The sequence below is a fragment of the Papaver somniferum genome, unplaced genomic scaffold, assembly GCF_003573695.1.
Source record: "Papaver somniferum cultivar HN1 unplaced genomic scaffold, ASM357369v1 unplaced-scaffold_16, whole genome shotgun sequence".
NCBI classification, from domain to species: domain Eukaryota; kingdom Viridiplantae; phylum Streptophyta; class Magnoliopsida; order Ranunculales; family Papaveraceae; genus Papaver; species Papaver somniferum.
The window spans coordinates 1,018,548-1,044,684 of NW_020625486.1; the positions used below are offsets into that span (position 1 = coordinate 1,018,548).

The following is a 26,137-nucleotide window of genomic DNA, read 5'->3' on the forward strand; positions in this document are numbered from 1 at the left end:
TTTCTTTAAAAACTCCAAGATAATTAAAGAAAACTTCTCACTCTATTTTCCTACCAAAATCTGATTTTTGTGCTAAAGAAATACAATAATTAATGACTTTAGTATCACAATTAATATCATTAATTTCCTCTAAATAAAGCGGTCAAAAGATTAATAATATAAATAAATTTCTTTTATGAAGATCATTAAGATTACTAAAAACAAATTTAACAAAAATAATAATGAAAATTAGTTTTGTTTTAAAAACATATATTTCCAACACATTCTACAAATGGGCAGAAGAAAACTTGATTTTTCAATCCTTTGTAGGAAAATGGATGCAGGGTTAGTACCAGTAGTTCCAGTGATGGGGATGGTAGCTAAGCCAAATGCACCAAAAATATATGACATATAGTGAACCTAAACTGACAATGTACCTACTCTACAGAGCCGTGTACGCAACTGGTGAACTCAACAAAGAACAAACCACCTTAGGCCTCTATATAAACGGAAAATGGGTTATTTGTCCAAATATTTTTAAATCACTGTTCAAATGGACGGTAAAAATTAATATGGGTAAAATAGACAAAAGAAAATAACAAGGATGAAACTGGATTCATCCTGGCTTAAACTTAAAAAATAGCAAAGATGAAACTGGATACATCCTGTGTAAATTAAAAATAAGAAAAAGTATTTGAAAATTGGCAGGAAAAAAACCAGTTACATCCTGACTATTTTTAAATTTTTGGCCATTTAAACAGTATCAAAATCTAACTGTCATTTTCACGCATAGATTGTTGATTTTGGTCTTTTTAACCAAATTTGTGCTATATAAACCCCCAATAGCATTTTCATTCCCTTCACTGAACGACATAACCTTGAGGAGGTTGTATTTAAAGCTATAATGGCTGCAAACCGTAAGTAAGTAAATTAGTTGGTTGAATAAGTTCATATTTGTGTAAGGTTAAAAGCCATATATACTAAACCCAACTCGTGTCTGCTTTCTAAATTAGAACAAGGCAACAAATTGAAACGAACCAAACAACCAAGAAAATATCTATCGAGGAAAAAACAAGAAGTTTCAGTTCATTCAAATGATGATAACAATAAATAGAAATCTAGAGCGCTAAATAGTCTTGACAAAATCCTTGAACAAAAAGAAGAAATAAGTGTAAGGAGTTAGGTCACAAGTCATTCTACAAATGGGCAGAAGAAAAACTTGAATTTTCAATCCTTTTTAGGAAAATGGATGCAGTGTTAGTACCCGTACGTAGTCGCTAAGCCAAATGCACCAAAATATATATGACATATATAGTGAACCTAAACTGACCATGTACCTACTCTAAAGAGCCGTGTACGCAACTGGTGAACTCAACAAAGAACTAACCACCTTGGAGCATATTCAATACTGATATATTTACAAAAGCATAGTTTAGGCCTCTATATAAACCCCGAACAGCATTTTCATTCCCTTCACAGAGGGTACGTAGCCTTGAGATTGTATTTTAAAGAGACTATAATGGCTGCAAACCGTAAGTTTGAGGTTGAATTTAAAGTTAAGTGCTCTGCAGAGAAGTTTTACTCTATGATGACTCGTGATGTACTCAAGCTTCCAAGATATGCTCCTCAAAATATCCACAATGTCCAAGTTGTCTCCGGAGAAGGTGAACTTCGTTTAGGAAGTGTTTCTGTTTGGGACTATGTGCTGGGTACGTAGACTGTCTCCAATTATCTTCCTCTTGTCCAGTAAATCCGTAATTACTAATGTAATTCTTTTTTCATTGATGATATTTACAGATAATAAACCTTTTGGTGTCAGGACGAGAGCAAAGATAACGGCGATGGACCATCAAAACATGTCATTAACTTTCACAGTTGTTGACGGATATCTCTCCGATGATTACACAAGTTTTTCCAACACACTTACTATCACGACACCAACACAGAGGGATGGAAACTATAATTGCCTTGTCAAGTGGTCTGTACAATTTCAGAAAGCAAATGATAATGTACCTGATCCAACTTACTATATGAAAATGCAGGAAGATTTAACCAAGGAATTGGATGCCAATTTGCTCAAGGAAGGCTAGACAAGATTGATCACCTACGTAGATGATATGATTGCAGGAAGCTATCCGTGCATGTTTGTGCTTGATTTTTAAACATCTAAATAAAGTTGTAATATGGATTTACCAGATATATTTATCTAATCTAATTTAGTAAAATGCTTAAGCATGGTGTGTATATTCGGCAAGGAATAGTAGCCTCCCACTTAGAGAACTCTGACCTCTATACCGGAAGATGGGTTGTTAGAAGTTAGAACACAGGCAAAATTTTGTAAACTAGTCGATCGGAATTAGATCAATGTCCTAGTAACTCAGCTGCTGTAAAAGGACTAAATATTCATGAATCACTGTTAGACCATGACATTCCAGTCCACTGTCGAACACCAAAATACTAACACTAACTTACAACATAGACTCTAATTTCAGAAGTTGCCAATTCAACAGGAATCATTATATCACACCCAGATTTTGTTCAAACTTCAAAGAGACATACGTCATGCTGCAAGAAGATTATAGGCCCAACCTCTCTACCCATGAAAGCAAGATATAGGACAGGCAACAAAAAGCAGGAGAAAAACAAACCTATAAGTTAAGCTTGAAATACGACTAGAATTTATACTTCCCTGGACGGGGTCTATGGTTGATCATGAAGGATCATGGCCTAGGCTTGTGACTCCCATTGCACTCTGGGACGTCATAATTTGTTTCCGAGGGGTAGGCGTCTTCGCCGGCCATGCCAATATTATAAGCCCAAACCCTCTTACCTGTTGATGCTGCTCGCTTCTTTTTCTTAATCAAATTTTCTGTTCACAAACGTTTTCAGAATGATAACCCAAAACATCTATTGGTTCTCAATTCGTTTGTGTATTTGTTTAATTTGTTCAACTTCTCATGTCCGTTGCACAGATATGGAATATTAATCCTAAGATCAGGTTAGCATATGAATCCGCAGCATTAAAAAGAAAATTTATTGCAAGCAAGAAAATGGTAAACACGGGACCTCACTGAAATCATAAGCAGCTTAAAAAAAGAAAAAAATTCACATTTTTTCATTGAATGCAATGTCAACATGCCAATGGTTTTGGTTGCAGGCTTAGCTAATTCAGGAGTTCCAATGCAAACCTAAATGTTAGAGTTGCATCACCTGCGGTCTGGACTACGATCCATGAATACGATTCTTGAAGTATGACCAGTGAGATGAGCAATCTTAACGATCGAGGGATACTTCCGCAGGGTCGTTCTCTCTCATTTTTGCTTCACAATACCAGTATCGACAGATTTCAAGCAAGCTCCAGTGTGGGTGTTCCAGAAACATGTCGATGAGCTGCACCTCCACCAGAAGCAAGCAAGCTAGCTTGGATGGGCACCAAGCTAACGCTCTAACTGTAGCAGTGTGATCTTCCAGCCTGTGAAAACATTGAGTTTGTCCAAACATTACACCAACAGTAACCTTTTCCATCTATTTGAGGGTTAAGTATCACTGTTGCACTTTCACCTGACTTAACTACCCTACCCTCTTAACCCTACATGTTTGAATGTCAAACATCTACTTAATTTCTTTTTCATACATACTAGTTTTCCTAATATTGTTTCAGCTTATATACACGCCTAATATTGTTTAGGCTTATAAACCTATGCACAACTAGTGTTATCAGAACTGAATCAAGCGTGAATCGAACACACAACTTTCTGATGTGGAGTCAGACACGCTGCCATTGCGTCACTGATTCACATTGAAAGATTGAGTAACATGTTTCTTCGAAATCTAGATTCAGATTTATGAGATCACAATGCCCTAAGACTTCGGTTTGAAGGTTATTCTGAAAGAAAAGACATCCCCCTAACAACACAAACTAACTGTCTAAATAATATACTCGCTGACAAGATTTATGGATGCACAAGTTAACCTTAGCCGCTCAAAAAATCAATGCTCTCTAACAAGGCTGAAACTATGAAACATTCAAGACTCTAGGAGTTTACTTGTGCTATATATACCATTTCAGTTCAAAGAATTCAGCAAAAACATTAGGATATGCAGGCAGCAAGTAGGGTATGTAATAATCTGCCAAAACCTCAACTAAACGAGAAGTGCTTCGGTAGAGCTAAAGAAGATTTTACTAGGAAATACTGGAAAGTTTATAAAACATGAAATTTTGGACGAGTGTTTCGAGAATAGTTTTTTTTTTTTTTGGGTTGTGGAGAGGGTAAAGTTAATGAGGGGAACCGAGTATGTGGACGGAGCAGTTGGGGCTGCCCATTTCAATTCCAGGTTGATATGGTTAAATCCATTTGAACTTGAATGATATGGGGTGTCCCACCATCCAAGTAGAAGTGATTTTACTTTTACATTGCTGTACTTTTTAACCTGTTGATTTTTATCTTTAGTTGGGTTGCCCTTGGGGATTCTCCATGTGAATTTTACTTTTGATGGATTAGTGATATATTGATAAACCTTTAAAGATTACTTAAACAATATGCTTGGTGTTTGTAATTACTAGTATCCTTCGACTTTGTTTCAGGAGAAGCAACGGCGTTGCAAGATTCATCGGACGTATAAGCAATGAAATGAGTTTCAGTTTTGAGAAAACGAAAGATGGAAAACTTGCAATTGATAGCTCATACTCGTAGCATCATACACCATCATATAAGCAATTGATAGTTTTGAAAAAAAAAAATTGATGCTCACTTGAATTTTTTGAGTGGTCGAACTTTCTAGTACACCATCTCGTTGGTCTTGCTAGCTTATTGTTCATTGAAACCGATACCAGGTACTTTTAGTCCTGGTAGTATGAATATAATTTAGTCCCACAGCGTTTATTTTTAAGAAGGTGTAGTAAATGAGGCGGTATAAAAAGCCAAGCTGTAGACTTGAAGCAGCATACCTTTCTCGCCCTATTTGCTAAAATCAAGTGTAGTATCTGTTCTTATCAGTTTAATATTTGGTATGCTCGTCCATGCGACGGCACGGTATTAAATTAATTTTTTTCATGAGGAGTTCCCGTGACAGCAGCTTGCTGAGATGAGGGAACTATGATAAAGGTCCTGCAGTGGTGCCTACAACATGCATTAAATAAGCAACTTAGCAAGAGAAGTCCCCAATTGGCCATATGAAACTTAATTTTTAAGTCACCGTCATTACCATGACGATCATCATAGAAATTCTTGCTGTGATGGTTTACTTTCATTTCCTCAACTCTCTCAAAGTTCATAGCCATGTCTTCCACTGTTACAACTTGCTATCTAGTATCCCCCAAGCAAGGCAGCTGATCAAATCATCGAAGAGCATGTGTTAATAATATAATGCAGTCAGAATCATTTCAAAGTTTCCCCTGGTGACGTAATCTCATTTCAAGACAATGAGGTTTGGAGATCTCTTTCATTAACTAAGACGATCACCCTCCCATCAAATAAGGAAAAATGGTCTTTGATTTTCTTTTTCTTTTTTCCCATTAATTTCCTCTGTATATCCATTTAGCTTGTTGTCTGGCTTGGTCTATCTATATAGTGTTGTTTGTAAAAATGCACTTTTTCAGTAAATGTTTCTTCCAAATTGCAATCAACTATCATGATAGGGGAACACCTACTTGCCAAAGCTTCCGCGAACATTAGCTATATACTTCTCTTCCATGAAGCTTAAATCACCGGGAATTTGCCCCAAACTGGTCTGACACAGGGGCATAGCTAACCACGCATGACTAACTACTACCAAAGCCAAGCTACAGATCCTGTAGGCACGCTAAATTTGGGATATACCGGATGTGGGACTAAACTCGTGAGTGGAAAAGTACCATTCACGACTTAAAAGCTTTTTTTCTCTCTAAGGTCACACATTCAATTCCTAATGCCGGTATTTAAAACAATTTTTTTCTTTCCTTTTAAGTGTGAATACGCCCAGCTGCTGAGCTAACATCGATTTCACAATTAGGTTAATGGATTCTTCTTCTTTAGATTCAGTTAGTTCTTTTGCATCCATGATAAAAGTCAGATGATATTTAGTATTCATCTTCCTTCCAATTCAATCTTCAAATTCAGGTGTGTTTCAAAGGTATGGTTTTCATACTTTCAAACCCTTAATTCATTAATTAATGGTATCAACTCAACTGGAGTATTCGTCTGATCTTCAAACTGGGTTTGATTTTAGCTTTCTGAATTCAAGTTTCCAAGAAAACACAAATATTTTCGTCATAAAAGATTACTTATTTTGTTTGCAATCTGTTTGTCAATTGCCTTGTTTGTAATCTTTTTTCTTTTTCTGGAAGCACTTCTCGATGAGTTTCCTAACAGACTTTGAGAACTTTTTGTCCCTTTGGCAATCGAGACCAGGCGGTGCATCGCGTATAGTTTTTCTTACATGCAGCCTACGACCTGCATCAAAAAGGCTTGCAGAAGCACCAAAATCACAAAGCTTAAATGCACCACTTGAGTCCACTAAAATATTCCCTGCCTTGACATCTCGATGTATGTCCCCCGTGTTGGTGTATGTTCACCAATCCTTTCAAAACTTCACGTAAAATAGTAGACTGGAAGATGATACCTTTAGAGATAAAGAAATACAACTGATGGATGAAGGGAAATGGAACCTTTGGGTCAGCTGGAACTGCCGCATTCTTTTACTGGTGAGCTGATGGACTTCGGTGTTTAAAAATGCTAGCTAGCGCACAATCAAGTTAAAAGTTTGGAATTTTATTTCTTTATCATTAAATTAATTTTTCAGCTGTTTATATATGCAGACTGTAGTTGCTTGATTGTAGCACAATAGTACAAAGCCTGCACCCCAACACAAAAACGCAACAATTGGTAGTGCCATATCCTTCAGCAGAGCCTACAGAGGTACTTACTCACTCATAGTGCTGTCTCCCTTCACTCTCCATCAGAGATTACCAAACTGATGATTTTGCTTTCGGTGTACGTTCCATGTTGCCTTTGTTTCTTTGCAAACCAGGTTTTAGCGAGTTCAACACTGGATTTTCAGAAGTCTAAAATATTGAATTATGTTCCCAAACACCCTTTATATCTGAATGGCACGAGCATTTTTATGGATGCAAATTTACATGTGATGTATGTATTACTAGTGATAGCTAGAACATGGACATATATGTGTTGGTGGAATTCACAAGTTGTTATTTGTTAGCAATACCAAGAAATGTATTTAATAAAGAAATTTCTGATCCAAAGTTGTTCTAGAGTTAGCAGTCAAATTAAAATACTGTATGTGGTATTTCAACTAGCACACCATGAGCTGTTTTGTTCACACAGTTTGAACATTCCATCTTTAAATACTGCAACCTGTTAGGGGTACGGACCAGTAGGTGTGATATTTAATCTTTACAACCATTTGAAAGGGTGTGAAGAAATTATAAAAAATACTAGCATTCTTTGAAATTATAATGACTGAGGCACCTCGTGTGAGGTTATTACAGGTGTACCACCATGAGAGGAGGTCATCCTTGCACGAAAAGAATTCATAGGAAACAAAATAAACCCATTGAGAAGAATAAGCTGTGAACTTCATTGTTTATGATTTCGTAACTGGGAACATCAAGAGCATTTTACATATTTCAATTTCATATATCAACATTCGATCTCATGGATGGCCCTTAAATCCCAAGTTCATAGACTCATCCGCTGCCCAGATTTGTCTCAACTCTATATACCTACCTCATAGGCCCGAAGGCTGTACAAAAAGAACGTATCTTATTTAGCTCGAGGAAGGACACTTGTCCCAGCCAAGCCCTTGAGCAGCAGACTTCGACCAGAATCCAAGTGCAGTTCAAGAAATACCAGCCTTTTGTGGCAGATGACTTCCAAAAGACCAATAGCTACCTGATTAAAGACAATAGAATAAAATCTCTTGCCCGTACATGCATAATCTAGGGAAATAGACTTTGTGTGCAACTATCTGGAGCAATCGCTGAGAAACATGAGGTGTAGCTGACAAACAACATGTGCTTTCCCAAATTCTCAATATTAACCCAATCCATCAGGGAGAAAGCAACCCAATCTGAAAATCCCAACCAAAACGTCCCATTTTTACCAATAAAAGCTGTCCACCACACTCAACCAAGAAACTTGGATAAACAGCACTAAATTGTTTGTTGGGTTTTTCAAGAACTTTCCGATTAATTCGATTATCCTCTACGTTAATTACACCTAAACTTCAATTGTAATCTACACAATAGAAACGTCCATTGTAGAAAACTGGAGCTTTTAGTAAATGGACAAGTACTCTGCAGTGCGCATCCACAGGTGTGATCAGACACAATCGTCAAAATTATATCAAGTGTAAGCAGCACCATACCATTTGAACAGACTAGGCAGAGGAATGCATGGTCTCTAACGTTGGGGGATTCAAATGAAAACAATCGGCAAGCTTATAATCATCTGGATAGTAATCATACTTTTCATCATTACACATAATAATTAACGAACCTTGATGACTAGGTTTATAAGCGGCATGCGCCTATTTTTGAAGGGTTTTTCTTTTAAATAAGAGGAACCCAACAATTCTCAAACCCTTGCTGATAGCTCATGTAGAGCTATTAGGGTGGGCATACAATTCATAGCTGATTGGTGATATTCACTGAAAATATAAATTTTTATATGCACAATTCCCGAGATGGTATCCTCCAATGTGGGACTTATCATTAACTGTGTAATGTTTTATGTGGAATTGCAGTTTTAAATAACTTATAACTAGAAGTTAACAGGGATTGATTATCAGCACCAAATTAATCCAGAAACCAGAACAAACAGCTATAACATACAACTGACGTACCCTGTTATATCAAGCAAGAACTAACAAAATCCGTCAATGCAAAAAATATCCGTGTAATCTCCGGCCGGCTTGGACTTCTCGGTTGAATACAATATTCTCTGGAAGCCTCAACATATATAACTTCTTTTGCTGCTCATTAATCAAACTCTCTCTATGAGCCGTATGAGAAAAGCACCAATTTCTTCTGCTCACGGAGTTTAATTTGCGAGCCACATCTATTATCCAACTACTGGGTGCTATAGTCATTAGCTGACACTGCTGACCTCAAGCATGGAAAAACCTCTTGGACCGAGAACAATCTTCCCAGTTGTTTCATCGGTTCTGCTTAGTACGCCCCCATGTCTTTATTACTTATTGCTTTGCTTTTTGATGCATTTGATACCAGTGGTATTACCACGTGAAGAAAACTGAGTACTGATTCTTGTTCATTTAATACAATGAGAAAGGGTACTTGGTGAGCAGGTGATATAAAGTCACTTTAATATAAAATGTTTGATGATTTGAATATATCTGTACAGGTAGAATGGGAGTAAAGATTGTTTTGTAATAAAAAAAAAAGGCAATGAATCCAAAATTAATTAAATAGATACCTTAAAATGATATCTGAACCTACTCTTCCTTTTATTTTCTGTATTCAGGACTGCACCTTAAAAATTAAAATCTGATTCATGTGCAGGTCTGTACAGCTTTCATTCAAAACATTTGCACTTAAATACCCAATTAATATAACTAGATGGGATTCATTGTCACTAGAGCCGTAACATTTGTAGCTTTCTTCCAATTTCATGCAAAATCTATCTATCTACTCTGCTCTCAATTTATTTATGTCTATCTACGCACTGCTGCTGTAGTAGTAAGTCACCATGTGATAAACCCTCTCTTAAGAGCGTCATTTACAACTAATTAAAGTCTGAATGTTGGAGAAGATGGAGAAAATGGGAACTCTAGCCTCCTCAAGCTCTAAACCACATTTTTTTCAACCCATCCATCCTGATTGTTCATCAGCAGATCAGCTTGTGAGTCTCCTTATCTATATAGATTTACTTGTTTATAATTTTTTAGTGTTTTATAATTTATTTATTTTTGGTTTGTAGGCAATACCAAAAGCATTTCAAGTAGACTACTTAGTTGACAGAGAAGATAGTGAAGGGGTAGCGACTTTGAAGAGTCCACTGAAATCATGGAAAGTGAAGCTGAATGACTTTAAGTTCACAGATGGTTGGCCAGAATTTTACAAGGCTCATCAACTAAGTACTGGGTATTTTCTTGCGTTTCAATATCAAGGTCCTGATTTGATTTTTCGAGTTTGGGTTTTCGACTTGAGTTACTGTCAAGTTGAGTATCCAGTGATGTCTGAGGGTGAAGATGAAAATGAAATGCACTGTGGTGAAACGGGTATTGAGGGAATGGATAGAGCTGAAAGTATAGGTACTAGTAAAGGCAAAGACGAAAGCAAAAGCAAAGGCCAAGGCCAAGTCAGGCAGGAAGAAACATCTTCTGATGATTCTGAGGGTAATCTAATTAAACACTGATTTTGTTTGTGCTAATAGATGCAATACTTCACTTGCTAATTAATCATGTTATTTTCCAATGTCTTGTGAAGTTGAAGAAGATAGTGAAGAAACTCTTGACGATGATGATGAAATTGAGCAAGTTAATGACGACGATGCAATCAGCGTTTCTAAGTATCCACATTTCGTAGCTACACTGAAAAGTTACAACATTGGAAGATCTTTCTCGGTGAGTTATTAGATACTACTAAATGTTTATATGTTCCACATTTAGTAGTATGGGCAATTAAGATCCTGTAGTTTATAATGTCTTAGGGCCTCTCCACTCATTGCCAATTGGTTTTGAGTTGGATGCTGTATTCTAACAATTCGTGTTACTTGTTTTTTTTTCTAATAATTTGTTGCAGAGATGGCTATGGAGTCCATTTTGGATTTGGTTGGTATGATTTCCATTCAGAAAAGGGATTAAAAGAGGGAGACATTTGTCTATTTGAACAAGAGAATGAAGATCAATTGAAGTTCACAGTTAACATTATTAGGATTAGAAAGTAATTGGTGTAATGGTTAAGAGATGAAACTAGCTACATTTTAATTATCTTGCTGCCTCAATAGCCGACTGATGAGAAATTGAAAAGAGGCATTTATTAGTAATTTAGTACTAATGCATGAATTTATGTTGAAATGTCTTGTCATTTCACGTCTCTTTAGTGAATGCAAAAACGGATGGGGTCTCATTAATGGGGTTAGCTCAGCTCCTCAACCTTAATAAAGTACTATTTCTATGTTTTTGAATGGGTTATGTTCAATTTTTTGACTAGCTATATATGTGCATTGTTGTTTGCATTTATTTGGTGCAAGTAGTGCAACCAATACCCATTTTGGCTAAAGAGAAGTGGATAGGATCAGATGAAACAACACTACGAAGTAACAGGAAATCTTCGGTTGTGAAAGTTAAAAGGTGTTCTACAGGGCCGGTCCTGAGTTATTTTGTCCCTGCGGACAATTTTTGTTTTGCCCCCATAATTTATTTATTTTTACATTGCACAGTTTTATGAACTCAATATATACCGGTTCGGTTGTAAGATGATATTTGAGAAATAACGGCCGTTTTTCAGAAATTACTCATCACTGGAACCGTTTATGTAGAGTGTTCGTGAAGGTCACCGACACCCGTGTCTATATATTACCGATAAATAGGAAATAACGGCCTTATTTAGACCCGTTATAATCGTTTTCACGCATGTATAACTGTTTTTCTGAGATTGAATTTTACGCTTTTTACTTCTAAAAATAACATTTTAATGCAAGCTTTTTAAACCAATTTTCCCGTTTTCACGTCAGTTTTTATAAGAAAAAAAAGTATAAAAATATCTCGTTCCAATTATTTATTTTTTAAATTAAAGATTAAAAGATTACAATTAATATTATATAAATAAAATAATAAAATAATGATGTATACAAAACGTTATAACAACGTTATTAGACCCGTTATAACTGTTTTCACGCACGTTGTAAATTGTAACTGTTAGATATAAATTTCAAACCATAATTCTTCTTTATTTTCTATTTAACCGTTATAACGCGCGTTATTTTAGAATAACGTATAAAAAATGTTTTTCCCCCCTAAATAACGTGTTTTTTTATTAGAAACGTGCCACACAAATCAAAACGCGGTATAACGACCACGCCCAGTAGCCGTGGCCTGAACGGTGATATGTTTTTCAAACCTTGCCTTGAAGTGTTGGCTAATCTTATTTTGGATTTTTTAAATAAAATCACATGAAAATCTTATTATCCACCGTATAAATGTATAGGAACATTTTTTTTTGTGGCCCTTTGACTTTTGTGGCCCCAAGCAAGGCTTTGCTTGCCTATATGGGAGGGCCGGCCCTGGCATAAACCATCATACATTCCCAAAAACACCATCACGATTACATGAGCTGGCGTAACAGATTCAAAGGAGTTAAATTGGAAACCTAAATATGCAAAGAACATCCAACATCAAAACAAATCTAAAAGGATGATTACTTGATTCTGCCACTAGCAGTTCCATATCATCTGATCCAGATTGTTTATTCTTTTGCAAGAGGTCCTGAGCATCGTTTTATAGGACTGCTTCAGATGGGCCACAGTAGTCATTTGATAGCCAACCGATTCCATGATTCTATTGCGTGATCTGCAGCAGTTGCATAAGAAGCACAAGTCACTGCATCGCTGAATGAGCACCGTATTGAGAATTCAGGCTGCGGGAAAAAAAAGGGACGATAAGAGAGATTTAGCAGCGGAAATAGAAGCCAAAGGTGAAAATCAAGACACCAAAGTTTTCATCCAAAAAAGGTCTACCAATATGTATTAAATCCAAATTTCAAAGCAACTACATATGGTCAAATCTGAAGTCTCTTTTGTTCATTCATTATCACCGGAGCTAACACACTATTACCTACAAACTTTACAAGTTTTGACTACTGACATTACAAAGCATACTCAACTAGACATGCTAATAGTAACATAATTCTTAAAAGCTAGTTTCTTGAAAGCTAACAGAACTGACACCTGCAATTTAAAGCATCCATTGTCAAGAAAAAGAAAAGAACCACAGAGCACAAATTATACCAGCCGTGCTCCCCTGCTCCGACAACTGAACTTATCCTTCTGATATAAACTCTGAGCTTAGTCCGTTAATTAAATGTCACCCTGGTTTAGTTTGGATCTTATGCCTGCATATCAAGCCAATTGAATTCTAATCTAAAGTCTAAACTGGAGTCATCTGACTTCAAATATGTCATACTAAGTTATCTTCATTTGAATGAACCAAACAACCAAGAAAATATCTACCCAAGAAAAATTGAAATGAGGATAACAATAAATAGATAGCTAAATGTTAAGTGTTGACAGAATCCCTGAGCTGGAGCATGTGACCAGTTAATTAAGCTTAATCCAACTACAACTAAACATCTCTTTTGCGTTAATAAAAATCTTGACAAATTATCAAATTAAGGAAATCATCCTTGGGTTTCAATCATTGTCAAGTTGAACAAAAAGAGGAAAGAAGTGTTTGTGAGGAGTTAGGTCGTTAAAGGTCATTCTACAAATGGGCACAAGAAAAAATTGAATTTTCAATCCTTTTTAGGAAAATGGATGCAGGTTTGGTACCAGTTCCTGTGATGGGGATATATAGTGGACCTAACCTGACCATGTACCTACTTGTGACCTACTCTAAAGAGCCGTGTACGCAACTGGTGAACTCAACCAAGAACAAACCACCTTAGGCCTCTATATAAACCCCGAACAGCATTTTCATTCCTTCACTGAGGAGGTTGCATTATAATGGCTGGAAACCGTAAGTTTGAGGTTGAATTTAAAGTTAAGTGCTCTGCAGACAAGTTTTACTCTATGATGACTCGTGATGTACTCAAGCTTCCAAAATATGCTCCTCGTATTATCCACAATATCCAAATTCTCTCCGGAGACGGTGAACTTCGTTTGGGAAGTGTTTCTGTTTGGGACTATGTGCTGGGTACGTAGAATCTCTAACCGTCTCCAATGATCTTCCTCTTGCTTAGTAAATCCGTAATTATTAACGTAATTCTAAGCTAAATTTTTTGTTGGTGATTACAGATAATAAACCTTCTGGTGTCAGGACGAGAGCAAAGATAACGGCAATGGACCATCAAAACATGTCATTAACTTTCACAGCTCTTGACGGATATCTCACGGACGATTACACGAGTTTCACTAACACACTTACTACCACAATACCAACACAGAGGGATGGAAACTATAATTGCCTTGTCAAGTGGTCTGTGCAATATCAGAAAGCAAATGATAATGTAGCTGATCCAACTTACTTTATGAAAATGCTGGAAGATTTTACCAAGGAATTGGATACCAATCTGCTCAAGGGAGCAGCGTAGACAAGATTGGTCATCTACTGATCTACATATATATACATATGATTGAAGGAAGCTACATGTTTGTGCTTCATGTTTAAACATATTAGACACATATATTGTGATATGGATTTACCAGATATACTTATCTAATTTAATTAAGTAAAATATAATAATATTGCTTAAGCATGGTGAGAATATTTGGCAAGGCATCAACTATCGAAAACTCTGCCATCTATGCAGAAAGCTGGATTGTTGGAAGTGATAACACGGGAAAATTTCATAAACTAGTCAATTGGAATTAGATCAATGTCTTACTAATTCATCTACTTTAAAAGAACTAAAATATTATTGAAACACTGTTAGTGTTAGACGGTGACATTCCAGTCCAGTATCGAGCACCAAAATACTAATGTAATCCTATCTCCATTAACACTAACTTAGTCCATGGACTCTAATTTCAGAAGTCACCAATTCAACAGGAATCATCTCACACCAAGATTTTTTTTCAAAGAGCCATTCATAATGCTTCGGGTGCAGTGTTGGGGTTATATGCCCAACCACTCTACCCATGAAAGCAAATGGAAGGCAGTAACAGTCCCACATGGGACAGGCAAGAAAAAACAGGAGAAAAACAAACCTATAAGTTAAGCTTGAAATACGACTAGAATTTATACTTACCTGGACTGGGTCTATGGTTGATCACGAAGGATCATGGCCTAGGCTTGTGACTCCCATTGCACTCTGGGAGGGCGCTGCCTAAGATCTCTAAGGAGACTCTACGTCATAATTTGTTACTGAGGGGTAGGCGTCCGTGCCGGCCATGCCAATATTATAAGCCCAAAAATTGCTAAGCGAGGAAATGCTTAAATTACATGGGCGGTTTAGTGTTGGCTGATTTGAGCTTTACCGCAAACCAGCCAATATTGACACCCTAAAAATTCTCATATAGTAAAATTTTGGGCGTCCCCGCCGATATCAAAAACATAAAGTTTATGTGGCTACAAGAGCTATACTATTTACTTTTTCTGTTCTCAAGGAAGTAAAATTTAAAATTTTTACTAAATGTGATGTAATCAAATACAAGTAGGACCCAAAATAATATAAAAACTGTACAAGTATTTCAACTCTCAAGACATTACATAACCAAGGAAACCCCATACTGAAACCCAGAATGCGCATCAGGGGCTTTTTATCAAGCAACATTTACTCAACGGATGCGATCAAAATTAGCAAAAGGCTCTGGGTTGGCTCTAGGTGCAGGTTTAGCCAATTCAGGCGTCCCAAATACATTCCAAAATCTTTCATCCCCTGCTGCAGATTCTACAGTATATCCATTCGGACTCTGAACCATGGACTCTTGAAGTGCGACCAGTAAGCTCAGAAATCTTAACAATTGATGGATACTTCCATAGGGTCAGTTGGTTGTCTACGCATCCATGGAAACTCAGAAGTTCTCATTTTTGTTCCACAATAAAAAATAAACTTGTGAACCAGTATCGACAGATTTTAAGCAAAGCTCCAGTGTGGGTGTTCCAGGATTTAATGTGTCCATCAGCTGCACCTCCACCAGAAGCAAGCAAACAAGTTAGCCTGGAATGGGCATCAAGCTAAGGCTTCAACTGTAGCAGTGTGATCTTCCAGCCTGCAAAACCATTGAGTAGGAGAATTCAAGAATCTAGGAGTTTACTTGTGCTATAAATCACTTCAGGTCAAAAAACATTCATCAGAAACATTAGGATATGCAGGCAGTAGGAGTATGTAAAAAGAATTCAACAAAAGATACCGTGGTTAGACAGTTCATGCAACTAAGAAGAGTCTTCTCATTTTCACTGACTAATAAGGTTATACTAAACTGCAAAATCTCAATTAAAGGGGAAGTGTCTAGGCACAGTTAAAGAATGTTTTACTAGGAAATACTTGAAAATTCATACAGAAAAAATATATTAACCTACAACAGGCATCTGAGTGGATCATACTGAGACAATACTAATGTTAAACACTGCTCTGCTTCGCTGGAAACCTAACGACAGATGAAACGAGAATCATAAGATTCATAACTCATAAGGGAAAAAGCAAGACAGTAGAACAATCATGTCCAAATCTGGAAAGACGGATAACTTTGCTACTTCGGTAACATGAAGCAGTTTATAAATTACAATCTCCATTGAATCTTCCATGGATTCTTTCTGGAAATTACATAATGTATGAGTTTTATTACAAACTAACCAAGCCAACAAAGTACCAGAATAAAATCTCAGTAACCAGACTATTAAGCATTTCAACAATCACAGAATGAGCAAGTTCCCTAACTGACTAATCAGAATCGTCAAGCACCTTACACTTACGATCTGATTCAAGTACCGCAGGGAAAAAAGCTTGGGCTTATTTCAAGTACACTATGAAACCCTAAAATTCTATATAAAATCAAATGGTCAGGAGACTTGACCAGGAGTAAAATGAAGGATGATGACAGATGGATATAGATCACAGAAAAGAGAAACTGAAAAAGTAGATAATACTCTTGCCCACACCTTCGTTTAATTGGAGCCCTCATTAACCAGAGAAACTTCAACCAATTGCTAGAGTTCCCCATGTTTCCTTTTCATTTCCTTTAGATACCTGTAGAAAAAAAAAACAGTCTCATTAAGCTCAATGCTTACAAAAGGGGTCACAGGTGTCGAGCCACCAAACTATTTCCTTCAAAAAACACAGCAGTTAGTTCCTTGAGACTTGAGTTACCTGGTGAAGAATCTGAGTCATACCAGGGCCAAATTCAGGAGAAGAGCTGTCTTTAACAGGTGAAAGCTTCACAAGACTAAAAACTGCCTCAGGGGAACTTTTGTTGGAACATGTATTTTGTAATAGTCTAGAATGGTCTAGACAAGTACAAAGGAACGTAGAAAACAAGTATTCTAGAATGTACTAGAGGAGCCAAAGTCCTTAGAGACTTGGCTAAGTTAGAAATGTTAGTCAAAAAGATGTCCTAGTTTAAATGTCTACTAGGGTATTCTAGAGAAAGTCAAGTAGGTCAAATTAGTTTACATTTAGAAAACTCTAGATACAACTAGAGTGAAGTAATATGAAGCCTATAAATAGGCATGTTGTACACCATTTGTAAGCAAGCAAGCAATTAAGATTCAATTCAATAGAAGATAAAGTTCAAATTACAAAGTCCTACTTCCACCTTCACCACTAGAGTTCCTAGAGCTCTATACGAGCACCACCACTATGCTGGTATATCTCCAAAAATATTAAAAAATTTCAACATGTAACTAAGCAAGTGAATAACAAGAACAGAGTTTTGAGAGTTAAGAGTTAGTCTTGCTTCCTAGGAGCTCTATACGAGCAATATAACCATGCTCGTATATCTCCGAAGTTTCATATCCAAATTTCAACATGGTAGAATCTAGTTATCACCCAATTCTAAGTTTAGAAAAATATAAAAAGAACATAGCAGCTCGTGAAGTTGAAGTAGTTCCTAGAAATGATAAGTCTCCATATAACATAAAATACAAGTAAGAAATGTATAAGTTTCACCTCCTTCCATTAAAGAAAAATAAATAACATAAATAAGAAGAGAAGTTTCCATCCTCCCACGGAGATGCACAAAAGAGTGTATTTCTAAAGAAAAATTTGAGGGAAGAGAGCATCAAAGAAATGCCTCCTCAAATAACATAGATGGCAAAAATTAGAGTCATCTTGTAAAAATATTCTACTCACAAAGTTGAGTTGGCGGAACCTCTAAACCTACGATGGTCAAGTTTCGTGAAAGGCGAGGAATATAAACAGAAGGCAAAGCCTCTGTACTGAAGACGGTGTAAACCGTGAAGGAGAAGGAGGAATTCAGCACAAGAAGGAGCTTCTGAATCTATGACGATCTAACTTCGTAAAAGCCAGAAATGTGGACAAGTATCCACCATTACCAAACCAATTAAAACTAATGAAGACATACAAAAGCAATGGAGTCGAGCACATGGCGAAATTAAGACGAGATGATGTCAAAATGATTACAACGGGCATAAGCAGGCAACGGCGAGCATAAGCAGCTAAGAGGGAGCTAAGATTGGGTGAGATCAAAATCAAAGACCACTACAAATTAAAAGTGGGTGTTGGAACATGTAATTTGTAATAGTCTAGAATGGTCTAGACAAGTACAAAGGAATGTAGGAAACAAGTATTCTAGAATGTACTAAGAGGAGCCAAAGTCCTAAGAGACTTTAAATGTCTACTAGGGTATTCTAGAGAAAGTCAAGTAGGTCAAATTAGTTTACATTTAGAAAACTCTAGATACAACTAGAGTGAAGTAATATGAAGCCTATAAATAGGCATGTTGTACACCATTTGTAAGCAAGCAAGCAAGTAAGATTCAATTCAATAGAAGATAAAGTTCAAATTTACAAAATCATTGCTTCCACCTTCACCACTAGAGTTCCTGGAGCTCTATACGAGCAACACCACTATGCTCGTATATCTTCAAAAATATTAAAAAATTTCAACAACTTTCACTGGGAGGCTTCAACTCAGTCTTCCCACCAAGAATAGAGGACACGTGCCTGTTTGTATCTACACGCGGAGTTGACAAAGAACTCCCAAAACACACACTATAATCTACAGTTTCAGGCTGGGTTGTCCAGGATGTTTTGCTTTCAGCTGAGGTAATGGCATTGTACATCAGATACTTCTTCTAGAAATAGGAATATCAGTTCTGGAACCAGCCTCGAAACTGCGATAGATGTTCTCATGAGTTTCATCAGAAGGAGCTTGACCAGCAGAGACTGTGAACTGGGACGATTTCTGCAGGGAATTCCATCTCCTGACACCATCGCTCTGTCAACGGAACCCGCAGAATACCTTCGAAAAAAGTTACTTTTCGTCCAAACTACAGTGTATCCCTCTTCGGAGGAAGTTCCAACAACATCTGACTGATAATGGAAAGATTTGGAACACTGTCTCTCATTCTTGCTTTGTACAAAATTCATAAGGCCAACCTCTACACGCTGGATGTACTGCTTCACTGGTCATCTGATAGAATTTTGTTCCTCAACTGATAAACTGAGAATGAAGTTAAGGACTGATGTTTAATAAAATGGGTAAATACTGATACAATGCAAGTACTAGCGGCTTCATTTAGTTTTTGTATTTTCATCATGGACCAAAGGTGCTCACTTGGCCAGCCAAAGTTTTATAATACCACTACTCCCAGATTCAAAATTGAGTGGAAGATTTAATAGCAAAGTCAATAGCAGCCAATTTAGCTTTTGCTGACCTCTGTTCATCTAATTGAAGGAAGCAGTGCAGGTAAAAGCTGATAAAATCACCCAGTAAAGCAAAACAATAACTTACTTCTTGCTGCCTTTCAGAACCTCTCTTTGCTGTGTATGACAACGAGAAAGCTGATAAAGCCACACTTCCAGCATTATTGAGGTATGAATATGCACGTGGATCTTTGAAAGCATGACTATGAGGAGTGATAAAATCTGACATCCCCACACTGAATACGGTCCTTTTAATTGAATTGTTAAGGTATTTTTTTCACAAAATTTGAATCTTCCTGTAAATTGCACCAGGCTTTGGATACACCTCTGAAACGTGAGATTGACTTTACGGGCAGCCTAACAAGGATGTTCATAAAATGTTCAGATCTTGGAGTTTCACCATTCCTGCATTTCCGGAGGAAGAAAAAAAAATATCCCAAATTAAGAACATTTAGTGTTGAATATACTGTTGGATACTTTGATATTAACAAACAAAAAAAAATACAAATAAAAATAAAAAACTTAATACAAATTTAGCCCATGACGTTACAAATATCCAAATCTATTGTTTTTGAGCTAACTGCATACAGTACATAATTTATGAGAATTTGGTAAATTAGAGTGACAAGAAAGGATAACTTTGTAAGTGGGAGGATTTCTAGCTTCAATTTGCTTAAAGATTAAATTTAGCGTATGTCCGTATCTGGTTCATTAAACTGATAACTGGCGGGCTGAAGTTAAAGTATACACATAAAATTGGAATAGGTAAGGTTTACATAGTCACTAGTAACAAAACCTAATGTCTTAAATATTAAGACAAACTTGAATTATTCAGTAACACCAAGCCTGAAACTGCTAATTTGATAGAAATTGTAAAGAACAAGATCAGTATCGATGGCATGAATAAGGCAAACAAATACGCAAACCATCAAAGCAAGATTTACGATTACATTGAAGATGAAAGACAAAAAGTATACATTGTTACCTGAGTGATGAACACCGTACTGGAAGCCAGTGAGAGTTCTTCAAGCTTTGGCAGTGAAAGGTAGCCATCGAGCAAAACAGTAATTTTGACACTGGGTTTTGCAAGCTTTCCTCCACAGAAATAGGTACAAGGTTTAAACACTTCTCAAGTTTCATCTTCTTGTCTTGTCTCACTGTTACATATTTAAATTCTTAGCTGAGTCTCGATATCATCCACTGATGGCTTTACCATAGTAAGTAAATATGGTTCCATGGCTTATATAGAACTGTACTACTGTCCTTTAATTAGACCAAGGTCAGTGACCTAGAAAGACCCACTTTCTAACTACAGAGTTGCAGAAGAATGGATCTAAAAAATATTACAACACCATACTTAATTAACTCTCAGAAACTAAATATGTAAGTAACTAAACACCAAAAAGTTTCAAAACTACTGGGAGACAAACAGATTATCTACAAACAGTATTATTATAAATTTATAAACATGCAGACCTGTTGATTTAACTGACTCAAAAAATGAAGGGGCATCTCATGCAGACACATCGATTTGGTCAATAACTCAGACAATCCAGTTCATCTAAAAATATTATTATGGAATATTCTGTCTAGTTATTTAAGTTTCAAACTTCCTCTAATCCAGTTAAATTTCATCTTTTGATTGTGAAATATTAATATAACGCACGACGAGTCTCAAACCATAATATAAACTATTCTAACCTATCACAAACATGAATCCACCACTTCCAATTTTCCTTATACAAAGAACTTTCCAAACTCCGAAATTTCAAGTTTCAACTCCGAAACTGTTTCAAATGTGTGCACGCAAGTTCAACTGAAAATATATGGATAGTAACACAAATCATTCTTCATGAGAAAAAATTTAGCACTAAAATGTCAAAGTACAGTAATTAAACCTGAGACCAATATAAGTATTTAAAATCACCAAAAAAATAAAAGAATTGTATCAGTGATATAAAATTTCAATTCTTACCAAATCAGCCTCCTTTCTTCCAAAGTCATGTCCCTACTCAGAACATCAGCTGCAAACCAAAAAGTGTTGGATTCCTCACCATGTGGACGTTCAAGTATGTACAGTTACGCCTGTTGCATTCTTCTATAGCACTCTTATGTTCCAAGAACAATTTCAGCATTAGCTGGTCAGCCAATTTCCACACAAACTGACTTGCAATGGACAGTTGGTAGTTCATGATCAAGAGATAATAGTACAGCTCACTGTGTCCAGTCATGATAAATCCCTTCCCAAGAGGCGTCATACTGAGGCCTTCCTGCACGACCAAGCATCTGAGTTACATCCGAAGGACTTAGTTCATCCCATGCTCGACGCTCAGGATTGTAAATCTGAGTGCCCTTGATGATCAAAGTGTGTGCTGTTAAATTGACACCCCATGCAAGGTTGCAGTAAAAACCAATAATTGTATGTGCCCTTCATCTAAAAGTACCTTCATCAGACAACGGTCTGTTCTCGCCGTACCGGCACGATGAATTGTGAACCCATACAGCAACAAGTCTTTGGGATCATTGCACCTAACATGACTCATTTCGGTCTGTAAAATCTAACGGATTGCACTAACCTCTTCTAGTTTTCACTCTCTCTTTCCTAGAGTGAACAAATATGACTTGAAGCCTACCTGCTCTAGCCATGACCTTCTCATAACATACATCATTCGTCATCTGAATCTCTGTACAGGCTTCTTCTTAGTGGTTCAAGCATACCGTCGAGCAAGTGGACATGGTCTGTAACTGTGGTCAAAATGGAATAGTCCTATTCCCAGCTATCGCAGCAACTAATGCTTTCATCAGGGCCACATATTCCTCCTCCTCCATTGGAAGAGAACTATCAAGGAACAAAAAAAAAAAGTTGAGATTAACAAATGGCCAAGCAGTGGTATATACCTTATAAAACCCAAAAAATTGATGACATTATCAGGTAAGCAATTAAAAATATATATAATCATCATCAGTATCAGTTACCAGTATTATAATGTACTAATTTGGAACATTTAGAGATGAAATTGACACAAAAACCATCGGTTGATGGACAATTCAATACCCTAGAAGTTAAAACATTGAGACATGAAATTCAGGCAAAACCCATAAAACATGAGCATGATTACAGAACAACAATTGGAAACCCTAGAATGAAGACATCCACAGCACAAATGATACAGAACAAGAAAAGCATATACGCATGGAATTAGAAAACAGAGAAAAACAGATGGATTCAGTTAGATTTTGTAAATACCGTTTCTATTTTGACGAGGTTCGGAGTTGAAACAGTATTTACAAAATCTAACTAAATCCATCTGTTTTTCTATTTTGACGAGGTTCAGAAAAGAAAGAAGAAGAAGGGACTGCATGATTCTAATGTTCTAATGTAAGGGGTGTTCTCATCTTGGGGAGAGCTGTTCAATCAATAACAACAAAAAGATTTGCTGACGAAGAATAACAAGTCGATCCAGGGGGAAGTACCTCAGAGAAACTTCTCTCAGAAAGGGCTCCAATAACAAAATAAGTGATTCTCCTTTCTTTCTTTTTTTAAGGTTCCACCTATTTGCCACCTACATTTTTCCTATTTGGGACTCCATGAACAAACTGAAATCCCTGTTTCTTGCCAAAGTGCATTTGACATAACCTGCCTGCACATGGAGGAGAGGTCAGCCTGCTTTGACACAGAACAGGTAACAAACATTTTCATATCAATGTTTATAGTAACACACTCGTCAAAAACTTGCTATATTAACTGGCGTGCTTTCATGAATCAGGACATGGTGCTTTTACATCATGAGTGGAGATAGAATTTCCAGATGCCGACCAGCAGAAAAGCATCAAACCTCTCTACTGGAATGTGGAAGGATTAAGAATGGGAAAACTGGAAGGATTAGGAATGGGAAAACTACTACAGCCATGGCTGTCACGGTTGGGACCCCCACATCCATAGGAGCCCTGGTACTACCAAATAGTCATAGTTTATCTTTTTGCGGATCCCTTAACTCTTTGACCTGTGCTAATCATAAAAACTTATGCATACATTCTGGTGTTGCAGCTATTACTACAGAACAAGATCAAGACAAAAGGTGTCCTAAGACCTCTTGAGTCCTGAACCTGAAGTCGACATGCCAGGTAATAAGGAATGACACTATGAGCAATCTAGACATTCATCTTAACACTCCCTACATCAAAACATTCTAATATCCTCACCATACAGGTTTTGGACCCTAACAATACTGTTCGTGTTCCTTTGCAGCACTGGTGTTGCAGCTTTGCTTGTAACAATAAACAACCATGTTCTGTATGTAGTTCTTATAAAGGCATTCAAATAATGTAAAACTACATCTTCTGTTCCATATAAATCTATCTATATTTCATAACAACAAGAATTTTGAGTAACCATAATTCATTTCAAGGAAAGCGATATCTGAAACCATGGGTGCTAAGAATAAAAAAAATTAGTTTCTGAGTAGTGCGGTATTTGGGATGAATAAAAAAAGAAATGCATATATGTAAAAAAAACTTCTGCACGATAGGGAGTAAGAAACGGAGAACGAAAAATGCCTCGCAGGGCTCCATCACAGCGTTGCGTCCAAATTTCTGAAGAGAAGCTAATAATCGTAAAGCCAGCAGAGATGAATATAAAGAGTTATTGTTGATGCTACTGCAGTCGACTATCAGTAAAATCACCTATTGTAGTTGTTGTTTTTACAGACCGGCTAAAAACAAGTTTACTGCCTTGCCTCAATATTCAAAAAACCCGTTTATTTCTAGAATTGCCTATGTTCTAATGATGCAAGCAGAAGTAAAAAAATTAAAGAAAACCAAAACACCAAAAAGCGCCAACAATACTAATCGAAAAGTTAAATCAATAAACAACCAAACTCAAATCAAAGAACCAAAAAAGTGACAACAAAAAATTTAAATCAAATGACCTCATTCATTTAACTTGAATCAATAGATTAAGCTAAACCAAGCTACACTGTTAGAGAAGAAAACATAGGGACCTTGAACAAATTGACACTTTCCAAACTTAGATCACCCACCCAAACATATTTCCTTAATTAAACTAAAACTACAAAAAATGAGAGATTGCCCCAAATCTATGGTTTTCTTCCCTTTTATTCTAACCGAAAACATTTACCATTGCCTACCAAAAATAAACATTGAATTGAATTTGACAGCGCAGTCGAAATTGAGGTTTACCTTGTTGATATTCGTCTTAGATTTGTCATTGCTGTTATCAAAAATTGAGGACTTGTCCTCATATAGTTGTTTCTTTGCTGCTTTTATAACAACCTCAAAGAATTGGAAATGCCTACGCATACACATCAACCACACACAGAGTTAGTAGTTGTTGTCCGAGTGAATAAATGTCATTAGTAACTTTACTACAAACAGTGCTGAAGTTATAATCTACATGCAATAAAAAGGCATACCTGTTAATCTGATGTTTTCGATAGCACGAAAAAAAAAAAAAAAAAAAACAACAGCAAGCAGCCTTGTTACAGGTTCCCCGAGGACCAGAGCTAACCTCTTGAGCTTCTCTAACCAAATGAGTAACATATAGAAATGTCAAGGTCTTGCTTTGTCAATTATCAAAATCCCAATCTTTTTTTCTTCTTCTTCATCATGGGGTGACTGAATCTGGCTAGCAGATGATCTCTACGAACCCCTCTTCGATGATGAAATACCCAAAATTTGATGGATCAAACCCTAGAAAGGAACTGAGAATGGATTTCACTTGGTTGGAGTTTGGACTGCCCTACTCGTAGTGGCCTATGGCCCTTTACACCATGGGGAAAGACCGATTGTGGGCTTCCGTGCCGATGTTAAGTCGGAGTTGATATGGTTATAACCATTTTTTGGGGACCATGGTTTTTTTGGGGGACCATGGTTCTATTTTGGGTATAGACATTGGAAGTAATTCTAGGTAATCCCTTATTTAGATATTTATTTAATATTTAATATATCCTCTTAATTAATTTAGGTTATGATTAGTAAAATAATTTAGTTAAAAAAAATTAGTCAAATTAAATTAAAATATGGGTTTATTATTAGTTGAGTGAATTTTTATGAGTAGAATTTTTGTGAGATTAGAGTTAGAGAAGATGAAGGAGAAAAAATGGAAAATAAATTTTTTTTCCAATTCACTCATTTGAGTATCCAAGTGATGAATCTGATTCTTTGTCTCCATCCTCTCATACTATATTTGTTAATCTTCAAAATGATCCGGATTTGGCTTATTTCTTAGATGGTGATTGTAATGTTCAAGAAGAAACTCAAGATGAAAATGATGGATTTTATCAACCACAACCGGAGGATGAGTATTTGGGTAAACAGGTATGTTGCAAACTTAGATAACGTATGTTTAATTGGTAAAAAATTTCCTAAAAATCATAATTTTTCAACTGGATTTGGGACTGTTCGGTTACATTATGTGAAGAACATGTAACCGAAATCCCCTGAAGGTGTAGTTCGGTTACCTTGTGAGGATGAACAAGTAACCGAACTCATCTGAAGGTGTTGTTCGGTTACTTGATCCAAACACGCAGGTTACCGAACTCCATATCAATGGAAGTTCTGGCATGCTGCGTTATGTTCAGTTGGTTCGCAACTAACCGAACTTTACGTACAAATTAATTTGATATAAGTGTATAAGGTT

The 26,137-nt window shown here is 36.5% G+C and overlaps 3 protein-coding genes, 2 long non-coding RNA genes, 1 other non-coding gene and 2 pseudogenes across 6 annotated transcripts; 6 read left to right on the forward strand and 2 right to left on the reverse strand.

Moving 5' to 3' along the window:
- Nucleotides 1–1,435: 1,435 nt before the first annotated feature.
- Nucleotides 1,436–2,211, forward strand: LOC113337320 (MLP-like protein 328). The gene is made up of 2 exons (XM_026583028.1): nucleotides 1,436–1,688; nucleotides 1,777–2,211. The coding sequence occupies exons 1-2, from the start codon at nucleotides 1,499–1,501 to the stop codon at nucleotides 2,067–2,069; spliced, it is 483 nt and encodes a 160-aa protein (XP_026438813.1). The 5' UTR covers nucleotides 1,436–1,498; the 3' UTR covers nucleotides 2,070–2,211.
- Nucleotides 2,212–2,660: 449 nt separating this feature from the next.
- Nucleotides 2,661–2,781, forward strand: LOC113337481 (annotated as a pseudogene).
- A 2,142-nt stretch (nucleotides 2,782–4,923) lies between these two features.
- LOC113337477 lies at nucleotides 4,924–5,114 on the forward strand. Its single transcript, XR_003354276.1, has one exon. It is a non-coding gene; the product is annotated as a U2 spliceosomal RNA (small nuclear RNA).
- Nucleotides 5,115–9,719: 4,605 nt separating this feature from the next.
- LOC113337392 (B3 domain-containing protein REM5-like) lies at nucleotides 9,720–10,352 on the forward strand. The gene is made up of 2 exons (XM_026583079.1): nucleotides 9,720–9,836; nucleotides 9,915–10,352. Exons 1-2 carry the CDS (start codon nucleotides 9,735–9,737, stop codon nucleotides 10,350–10,352), a joined length of 540 nt encoding a protein of 179 aa, XP_026438864.1. The 5' UTR covers nucleotides 9,720–9,734.
- Nucleotides 10,353–12,222: 1,870 nt separating this feature from the next.
- On the reverse strand, nucleotides 12,223–13,313 carry LOC113337343. Its single transcript, XR_003354196.1, has 2 exons — nucleotides 12,945–13,313; nucleotides 12,223–12,574 (listed from the first exon to the last, which is right to left on the reverse strand). It is a non-coding gene; the product is annotated as an uncharacterized LOC113337343 (long non-coding RNA).
- A 309-nt stretch (nucleotides 13,314–13,622) lies between these two features.
- On the forward strand, nucleotides 13,623–14,429 carry LOC113337470 (major latex protein 146-like). The gene is made up of 2 exons (XM_026583150.1): nucleotides 13,623–13,848; nucleotides 13,950–14,429. The coding sequence occupies exons 1-2, from the start codon at nucleotides 13,659–13,661 to the stop codon at nucleotides 14,243–14,245; spliced, it is 486 nt and encodes a 161-aa protein (XP_026438935.1). The 5' UTR covers nucleotides 13,623–13,658; the 3' UTR covers nucleotides 14,246–14,429.
- Nucleotides 14,430–14,894: 465 nt separating this feature from the next.
- On the forward strand, nucleotides 14,895–15,047 carry LOC113337476 (annotated as a pseudogene).
- Nucleotides 15,048–17,793: 2,746 nt separating this feature from the next.
- Nucleotides 17,794–24,959, reverse strand: LOC113337361. The gene is made up of 5 exons (XR_003354212.1): nucleotides 24,912–24,959; nucleotides 24,679–24,790; nucleotides 21,455–22,318; nucleotides 20,465–20,636; nucleotides 17,794–19,884 (listed from the first exon to the last, which is right to left on the reverse strand). It is a non-coding gene; the product is annotated as an uncharacterized LOC113337361 (long non-coding RNA).
- Nucleotides 24,960–26,137: the final 1,178 nt, after the last annotated feature.